This window comes from Lolium perenne, chromosome 2 (genome assembly GCF_019359855.2).
Source record: "Lolium perenne isolate Kyuss_39 chromosome 2, Kyuss_2.0, whole genome shotgun sequence".
Classification (NCBI taxonomy): Eukaryota; Viridiplantae; Streptophyta; class Magnoliopsida; order Poales; family Poaceae; genus Lolium; species Lolium perenne.
Genome location: NC_067245.2, coordinates 85352137 through 85362303, shown reverse-complemented (window position 1 = coordinate 85362303; position 10167 = coordinate 85352137). Strand labels below are relative to the sequence as shown.

Genomic DNA, 10167 nt, shown 5'->3' with positions numbered 1-10167 from the left:
CCCAAGATGTGGATCTTTGATTATCTTTGTTCAGTCGGTGTTCTGCGGCGGTTCTATTATCGCCTTCGTCAAGCATACATGATATAGCATTGACGAACTGAATGTGAACATCCGTTACAGGCTTTTTTTAGTAGATTCTGTCAACCAATTGCTAGCTTCTATATATATCACTAGTAGTACATACATCCCGAAAGCATTAGAATATTAGACCATGTTCACAAGAATAACATCAAGTCTGAAGTACATTAACCAAGTGATGAAGTATATTGTTCAGACCAGTACAAAATATAGGGAGTTAAAGTAACACTATGCAGAAATTGGCCCAAATCTTGCATATATCTCTCTAGCAAAGGGATCAGCCATTGACAAGTCATGTATCAAGCAGCTACGAACACCGTCCGAGCTGAACTTATCTAAGGATGGTAAATATCCAAACTGAAAATCAACATCTCTAGAAGCGGTGTTCTTCAGGTCTAGGAACTTGAACTGGGTATCCCACCAGATCTTATTGTGATAATTTGTTACACCAAATTTCATTACTTTGAGCATTCTAGTGTTCTGCATAAAGAACCTGGAGACAATAACATCATTTCTCCTTCCTCGGTAGTCAGAAATCAAAATTTCTTTGACATGGAGATCAAGGCATTCAATGGGACAGGCTGGCTCATTATGCAGCACATGAACCTTATCGCCGGTTCTATAAAACTGCAAAGAAGTCAAATTAAGTAGTCAGTACAATAACAAAGTACTTCATAGCTGTCAACTAATGAATATCTCAGGTGAGTTGAATCATGTGTTAACTGAGGACCGTGGAACAACATAATCCCCTGACACGTTCCAATTTGATAGATGCACTTTTTTACATCTGTTATTGTCATTGTAAAGTTGGGGAAAGGTTACCAACATGGGAAACTCCAATCCGCAACTAGTTGAGGGTGCACCCCATTTTTCTTTTGACACTTCCAAGTTTCCAAAAAAAATGTAAACTAAAAGTCTGGACATACATTGTGTTCTATCATGTGCTTCTGTGAAGTTTCATCCAAAAATATGATAATATGTGATCTACACAAAAAAGAACAAATGATGTGTAAATAGTAAGTCACACTATTTACATATGTCTAATCTTTTTACAGATCACATATTATCATGTGTTTATATGAAACTTCACAGATGCACAAGATACAACACATTGTATGACAAGAAGTTTAGTTTTGAACCAACATAATATAACTCCATTGTGGATGTTCTTCTAGTACAAAATATTGTTCAACTGATCTAGGCTAATAACAGGTTAACTCCATGTAACTCTACACTTTTTGCTCATAGTGGTAAACAGTTAACAACAACGAATTTACCTTGATATATAGCTTCTCCGTGCAGGGAAAGCATCTAAGAAATGCAAGTAGTTGATCCAGACTAGGGCCGTCAGATTTTAGAACCAAGTTCTTCACTATGCACAGAGAATGTTCCAAGCTTATGGGCATCATCCTCTACAGGACAATGGTACATATGTCAAAAAAAATAACAAAAAAGTGAGTTAATTCAACAAGAAGAAGGCTGTTCTACCAAAAAGTTTATGCGTCCAATAACAAGTTGGCAGCCAGGGTACGACGCAAAGCCCAACACCATCAACTTTGGTGTGTTGGCGACCTGGATTAGTAGTGGAACATCATGAACACATATGACCAATCTCTCGAGGCAAGATGCATCCATAATTTGCACCGTGTCTAACTGAATAAGTTCGGTGGTGTTGCGTTTCCAATAGCTAGCCACACTAATTGTACGAAGATTTGGCATGTGAATGTTGAGGTGGGTGAACCCGTGGACCCCCTCAAGGTGAAGTGCCTCGAGCACAATACAGCGGTTGAACAGGCGGTCGATGTTCGCCGCCTTACAGATGTAGACGTCATAGAGCATCAGCTTCTTGAGTTGGGGGAAAAGAAGCATGGAGTTGGCATAAATCTCGGGCAAATAGCAAGTACAAATGCTGACAATGCGCAGCGTGGGCGCGCAGCAGAGCGCGGACAGCGGGAAGGAGCGCATCACTGTTCCACCATCGAATCTGAGGTACTCGACGCAAGATAGGGTGGTGGACCGGAACCAGCTGTCGAGCGTGGTGTCGACCTTCCAAGTGCTTCTGAAGGGGTCAATTGATATGCTTCTGGCGGGGCCAGGGTGAGCGGCGAGGATACTGGAGACCGCGGCGATGCGTTTGTGGTTTTGCTTGGCGAGTTGGTCGTCGATCTCGAGGTTAAGTGGGACGGAGTGCCAGAGGTGGCGCCACCGTTTGGAGACCAAGGTTGTGCTTACAGCGGATATAGTGGGCAGGTGGGAGATGAAGATGTGGAGAATCTGGTCGGGGAGGCGGCTGATGAGGTCGTTGTCGTCGGCGAGGAGGTTAAGTGGGACGGAGCACCATAGGTGGCGCCACCGTTTGGAGAGCAAGGTTGTCCTTACAGCGGATATCATGGGCAGGAGGGAGATGATGATGTGCAGCATCTCGTCGGGGAGGCGGCTGACGAGGTCGAGGCTCGACGGAGGCTCTGCCCAATCTGGCTCGACCCGCCTTCGGGACTTGAGCGGCTCCGCCTCCATCTGACACGGTGGCGACACACGCAACGCCGCAGTTGTCTGCTCGAAGTGTGTAGCAGGTAGCGGAGCGGATCTGCTGGACAGGGGAATAGGCGCAGCGGCGGTGGTGAGGACAGAAAGGTACTCGGCGGTGGATGGCGGATGCAAGTGCGCTGGGGGGGTTTGGAGGAGACGGCAAGCGCTATGGAAGGAATGTTTGCGGCGGGCGGCCTGCCGGGGCGAGGAGAGAAAGGTATACTGCTACTAATGATGCGGTGCGGCGTTTGCGTCTCCCTTCCCCACGAGTTTTTGATAATCACTCTTGAAAACACCGAGAAGATGGAGGTGAAGAAGACGGAGAGGCAAGGAAAAAAACATTGTGAATTGAAATCAAAAATACTACGGGCGTTCCTTCTCTCTCTGGTCTCTGCTGCACTTACTGCACCTGTGGTGCAGGCGTGAGACCCGAGAAGAAGCTAATGTACTGTATAGCTGTCCCGTGCACGCCGTGTAGCTGTATTTTGTCTCGTCAAATCAGCTCAGGACAGTTTCAGCAGAGAAAACATCATTTTTTTCTTGCCATCATCATAATAGGCGAACATTACCACAGGCCCACATGGGTTGTATTTCTATAAACGGTTGGAGGCTACGGCGAGGGATACTTTTTCCCTACATGGGTGGCAGCATAGTCTACGGATTGAAGCCCCACCCGCATTTTAGGCGTTATATGATTCATCATTTCGATATGTATTTCGCCTATTTTCTCCTTTAGTTTGATCCTAAGACTATTAAAACGGCTGTGTGCACCCTGGTTGTGCAGAGGATGGATGTAATTGCTTATCAAAAGTAATAAAGCATCCTTTATCGAAAAATTACCACAGGCCCACGGTAGTGCACATCCAACTTTTACTACTCAATCCTCCATATGCTGCACAAACCACCACTTTAACTTTTTCTTTGCAGTTTTCACTATTTTTAGCAGTTTCCACCATGTGGTGGTCTAATATGTTGCAAATTTCACCACTTGGTCATCTGATCAGTTATTTTGTCATGTCGATAGCGAAATCAACAAGTGGATGCCAACTTTTTTGAAGGGCTTCTCTCTAAAACACAGTTTGCATTATGGCATGTTTGCTATTTTCCCTTAGTACATCAAAAAAAAAAGTTGACTCCATGATTTTATTTTCCTATTTTAAGTACCTTTTACCATGATTTCAAATTTAGGTCAAACTCACGGGGGCCATAGGATACACGGCATTTATTTGGCAATTGTTTCAGTATGGCCAAGTAGTTAGGTCTCCTTTGGTTCATAGGAAATGGAAAGTATAGGAAAAGGAAAATAATAGAATTGGGATGTCATGTCTACTTGAATCCTATGGGAATCGGGCTCATTTCATAGGATTGACATAGGAATTATGTTGGATTTGGTTCTTATGGGAAAATTTCTTATACAAGTTATTTGATTCATAGGAACTATTCCTATCGAAATCTTATAGTGCAAATCCTATAGGAAAAACACATTAGCTAATACCTCATGGAAAAGTTCCTTTTCCACAATCAAAGACACATCATGTTCCTATAGGATTCAACTTGGCATAACATTCCAATCATGCACCTTTCATATTCCTACACCCTCCATATTCCTTTGAATCAAAGGAGCCCGAAGTTTATTTGATTGTAGCAAAGGAATTTTCCATGTATCGACAGTTTGACATGGTATTTCAATATCCAATCAATAAGGCATGCAAACATACTTAAAGACACACATGGTGCCAAAATCGGTGAAAGAGAATATTCTCAAGAACATAGGTGTGTCATGTTTGGCATTGTTCCTAGGTAGTTCATCACAAATGATGAGTCCATGCTAAATTACTAACATTCGGGAGTTTGCCATGGTTCTAGCATTAACCAACTCACCTCTCACTTCAGAAGAGAGCCACGCGAACTCCAAGATGGATTGTGTCAAAAAAAACTCCAACATGCATGGTGCCAAAATCTGGAAAGTTTTTTTTTAAAAATATTTTGGTGTGCCATGTTTGGTATTTTTTATATAGATGTAGATTACATACATCACAAACAACTACTCAATGCTTTTGTTTGCCATATGGGTGTTACATACTTGGATGCAACGCATATGTTTGATCATTTTTTGGGGGGGTACCACACCTTTAGTGCACATCATGTATATATAGTTTCCCCTTTTTTAATTGTACTTCATGTACTTCGGTTGAAATTTCAGATTAAATGGAAATGAGCCCAAAACTAATTTAATATATGGTCACAAATCGAAATAATTCGTGAAATCTTGGAAATGTCCATCCTACCATATCAACCACGTGAAAAAATTGCATTGGCGGCAATCTGCCACTACAAATTTTTACCATTTCACGGAAAACACTCATGTACTAATTTGTTCCCTTCTAGCACTTCATAAATCTCCCCGATCTAGTTCGAAAAGGAGCCCCTGTCCAAAGAGTCCCTGTTTATAACTAAAACTAATTAATTCAGTACCGCATAAATCACAATTACCATTAGAAAAACAAGATTAATATAGGAGCATGTACCACCTGTCAATTACCGGTTCGCAATCTCCATATGCTCACAATGACCGGTTCCACATTATACTTGGTCAATTCAATTAAACATACAAGTACATCATGCCGAAGTTTTGTTCTAGGACATGGACACGCTCAAACTAATGACGGTAATAGACGATACAACATCGCACACATAAATAGATGACATGTCTAAAATGAGTACTCATTTTTGAACACAGAAAAGTCCCGAAGGACCTGGCGACACTGCTTTTATATTATGATGACGGTGGGATTACAGACTGCAAGGAGGACCCTCCAAGTAAAAGGAAACTACGGACAGGACATCTAAAAGTACAAAAAGAACTTTAGATCTAGAAAAGGAAACTCCATCCGGTCCTTCTCCACCGAGCTCAGATCTTAGCCTCGAAGCGCGATCATCTTCTCCATCGAGACCGGCAAGATCAACCACCTACCGTCTCGTTGGCGCATGCGGGCACGTCGCCTCGTGTTGCAAGTATTCGAGTAAGTCGCCGCTCATGTCGCAACCATCGTTGCTGCAATCCACCTTAAACAAGGAGACAAATCTAATTAAATCTACTTCCTCTTCGTAGATGTCGTCGTAGTTCGGGCACACGAGACTGGGCAGGTTTCTTAAGCAGCTTCCGCATGCAATATGCCCTCGCTCCCCCATGCGAATGCACTGCTTAATACAAGAAAATTAACATGACTGTTGGCCCAAAGAAAAAATATAGCTGGGTGCAACCTAGTGAAGAAAGTACTAACCCGGTATAGTGGACGTCATGCGATTTGAGAGCACAAACCGCAGATGAACGTTCTTCTCACCCCAGTCTTTTCAATAACACATTCACGGGAAAATTTCATACTTTCAGATGGAGGACTTTCACCTTGGAAGATGCCCTGGCATCCCGGGCACGCGTCACCGGGCAGGTTCCTAGCGCAGCTGTCGCATGCAAACTTCTTGCACGAATATCACTGCTTAATACAAGGAAATTAACACGACTGTTGGCCCAAATTAAAATACAACTGGATGAACCTAGTGAAGAAAGTTCTAACCTGCCAAAATGGAGGTTGTGCGGATTGAGAGCACAAACCGCAGGTGAGCAGTCTTCTCAATTTAGCATCGTCAAAAAGAGCTCTAAAGCTACCGGGGGAAACCTCCATGCCCAACGATTCTAATTGGAATAAGAATTTAGAGCATGGGAAGGAGATGGGAATAGAGGGTCATAGTCTTCGACTTGTATATATATAGGCGAGGGAATTGCAGATTCCACCACGGACAGAGATCCAGTGACTTAACTTGCGACTTGTACGTGAGTCATTCGATCAAGATCTAACGCACATTGTTGATCCAGATTTTGAACTTAAACTTAAACTCAATTTTGAAATGAAGTATAACTTTACCAGAATACTTAAGGAAAGATATATATCTTACTGTAATGTTTTCGATTTTTTCCGAGCAACTTAAATTGTGACTTCAAATTCTGGAACAAATGTGTCCGTTGGATCTTGATCCGATGGCTCATGTATGTAAAGTTGCATTTTGGAGTAAGTAAAGTCACTGGCCTCAAGTTCCACCACCTCATACTTCGTACGTTGCACAAAAAAAACATTTGGACAGATATTTTGCGGTTTCCACCATGTACTGCTCCCATCTGTTGTGATTCCACCACTTAATCATCTAATCAACCAATTATACTGGTAAATATTCTCTTACTTTGCATCTCAAAATTTTTCCTAACTTTGAGTCCCTGAAATGCAGATCCCACAATTTGGGGGACCCGGCTGTCAATGACCCAAATTCAGGAAAGGCCAAGCTAGAGAATCCCCTTCGGGTAGAGCGGGCTGCGGGTCTTCTCGCTGACCGTGAACATTTGATAGAGTGCAGTATGAACGCGCGTTAGTACACTCAGAAAAGACAGAGAGAGAGACGCTGGAGAGGACTTCGAGTTCTGGTACCTCACCTGCCCGAAAAAAGTACGCTGGCAGCCTGACCTGCCCTAAGTACGTCCGGTCAAATCGATGCCTTGCCTTGCATGCCGCCTGCGTGCATCCATGTCTTCCCGATGAAATTGTCAGTCCAAAAAAATCAGAAATTTAATTCGGCTCTTGGGCGGATATGCTACCTCGACCCAAAAAAACATAGTATTTTTAATTTTCGAAAAATTCTAACAAAAAAATTCGCATGTACTCCTCGATAATCTATGTGTGTTCGTGTAGTTTCGTGAAAAGCCGATACTTTTTGTGGTTGATGTAAGAAGACAAAAGCAAGTATTACAAACAACTTTATTTTTAGCAATAAATTTTATCTTTTTTACACAGCCCAAATGACAATTTAGTTTTTTATGGAAAGACTTTATGCGCTCTTAGCATGTGAAGATGAAAAGATTAATTTTTTGTTTGGAAGTTTTTGACATTTCAAAAATATATAGATGTTGCAGTTCAAACTAAAGGGAGCATACGCACACCCAGGAGCCAAAACATCACTCCCCCAGAAAATACGATTTGTTTTCTATTTGCGACGCTTCCGCGATGCCTATCACATGTCTGTAGCTAGCACCATCGAGCACGCTCCAATGCTGTGTGTATTGTCTTGTCAATTCAATGATCATGGTAATCTGACCAAAATATACGTCTTGGAGTACACGTGCGCCTTATTCCTTGAAATGGACGTAGTACTTTATATTTGGCCCAAATGCGAAAAGTGTTACTCCTCCTATTCTAGTACTATACCATATTATGTTAGAAGTTCGGATCATGATGAACAAGTTAAATGTAATCTTCAAAACGTACAGCTATGTCAAGTTTGACTAGTGCAAATAAACCCTCTGGCATTAAGAGAAACATCAAATAGTACAAAACACCTTAACAAAAATGAAATTACAACAAAATCCTTGAGATGCCCTTCGTCTTCAACCTCCAGACCGTGTCGACAGCACCATGGCCGACACTAATCCAACCCAGGAAGCCAGAATCCTAGGATAAGCAAGCTCGGAAGGTAGGTGGCCACGGCAGCTCTAGCACATACCAATTCAGCACGCGCGAGGGCCCGCCCAGCATCTCAATCGGCACGGTGTGAAGCCAGTGCTCGTCTCGAGCTCTCTGGAAGCGTGAGAGCTCGCCGGATTCTCTGTCGAGAGCAAGAATGAAGTTTCCGAGCGCACCGAACACGTACCACTGGAAGAAACGGGCGTTGCACCCCACAAAGAGGATATCCGACAGGCCTGTGTGCGTGGCTTCGAGAGGCACGGTGGCGCCGGAGGAGGTCCAAGCGTGGCCACCAGGGCCAGGCGAGAACACGCAGGTCTTGCAGATGCCATCATGATAGATCAGGCATGTTACCCTGTAATTTGACAGACTGATGCGCGCCGCAGCGTCCTCGCCATGGAGGGCGCCGCCCAGGAACAAGCTTACGAATGTTGTGTTCGAAATAGCAGGGGGTGGAGGGACCGTCACGTACTGACCTGCCAGGGGATCGCAGACGACGAGACGTGAAGGCTGCTCGAAAGGCTTCCCGTGTTCGGTGTGGTCGAAGTCCGCAAGGAGTAGGAGGCCGCCCCGAGAGTCGGCGAGCTCCAATCTGAGGTCGCCGTTTGGCGCCCGTGGGAGGAAGTCGAGCGCGAGATTATTTGCGGCGACCCCGGCCCAACATGACGAGGAAGAGGGAACGAAGTGGGGCAGCAAGCCAGACGGACCATAGTGACAATGGGAGAAGCTGATGTGGTAGTGGCCGGCGACTATGGAGGATGGCGCGCCGTGGAGAGCGGAGACGACACGGAAGTTCTCCGACGCGATGACCTTGCGCCAGCTCCTGCAGGTGAACGCGGCGCGGATGAGATCCAGAGGTGAGGTGAGGCGCAGGAACACCAGCCCGCCGGGATGGCGTCACCCTTGTCATTAGTTCCAGCGGGGGCGGCTGTGCCCCATCTCCGGCTGGACCTAGCTCGCGTACGGGGGCAAGGTGTGCTGTAGGGAGGAAGCTAGGGAAGTAGCGAGGCGGCCGGCTTGGTAGAGACTAGAGAGCGAAGAGGAGATTTTTGTCGCTGGGGGAGTTAAGTCGGCATGGGAATTAAGGAGGAGACTATGTACTGATCGAAAAAGTTCCGTGGAACCAGATTCCTATAGAGGGGGTACTATGTACAGTACTGAGTAGTAGTAATTTTGGGATGGAGGGAGTGCTCAGAGTATCTCAAGATATAAAAAAAGAAAAAGCAAACCAGGCCCTTAGTAAGGGCCCGAGGAAATTGCACGACACACCACTTATTGTTGTGATTGTTGCACAAAACGGACACTTTACTTTTTTTGCACATATACATCACTAACTATGGATACAATTTGGAGTAAAAACTAGTACTCCGTAGTTGGCGATCCCCGATCATCTGATTTTATCTTACATAGTTTAGTCCTACGTTTGAACCTCCACGCAACTATGTCTTATATATGAAGTCAATCATGAAGAGAAGTGGTTTTGGGTTTCAAACATGGAAATTTCAAGAACCTCCCAAAAGCTTTATTTTAGAGTGACTAAGAAGGATCCATGCTTACCTTTTCATTTTCATATTTTAAACTTGTTTAAATCTTTGTCAAACCTAGGATTTGACCAAAAGATTCAAATGGGCATAAAATTAAAAAAAACAGAAAAATGAAAAACAAAAGCATATAGTCTTATTATGTCATATAGTAAGAATTCAAGTTGATGAATTAACAAGGTTTGGACATATTCAAACCATACAAATCATGTATCTACCCCTATCCCTAAACTCTGTCTTATGAAGTCAAGCTTGAAGAGAAGTGGTTTTGGGTTTCAAACATGGGAATTTCAAAATCCTCCCAAAAGCTTCATTTTAGAGTGACTAAGAAGGATCCATGCTTACCTTTGCATTTCATATTTTAAACTTGTTTAAATCATTATCAAACCTAGGATTTGACAAAGGTACAAATGGGTGGGCACAAAATTCAAAAAAATCATAAAAAATGAAAAACCAAATCACATAGTCTTCTTATATGTCATATCGTAAGCATTAAAGTTGATAAACAAGGT

General features: G+C 43.6%; 1 protein-coding gene across 1 annotated transcript; it reads right to left on the bottom strand.

The window, feature by feature from the left end:
- Positions 1-306: 306 nt before the first annotated feature.
- On the bottom strand, positions 307-2043 carry LOC139835529 (uncharacterized). The gene is made up of 3 exons (XM_071825388.1): positions 1567-2043; positions 1356-1490; positions 307-705 (listed from the first exon to the last, which is right to left on the bottom strand). The coding sequence occupies exons 1-3, from the start codon at positions 2041-2043 to the stop codon at positions 307-309; spliced, it is 1011 nt and encodes a 336-aa protein (XP_071681489.1).
- Positions 2044-10167: the final 8124 nt, after the last annotated feature.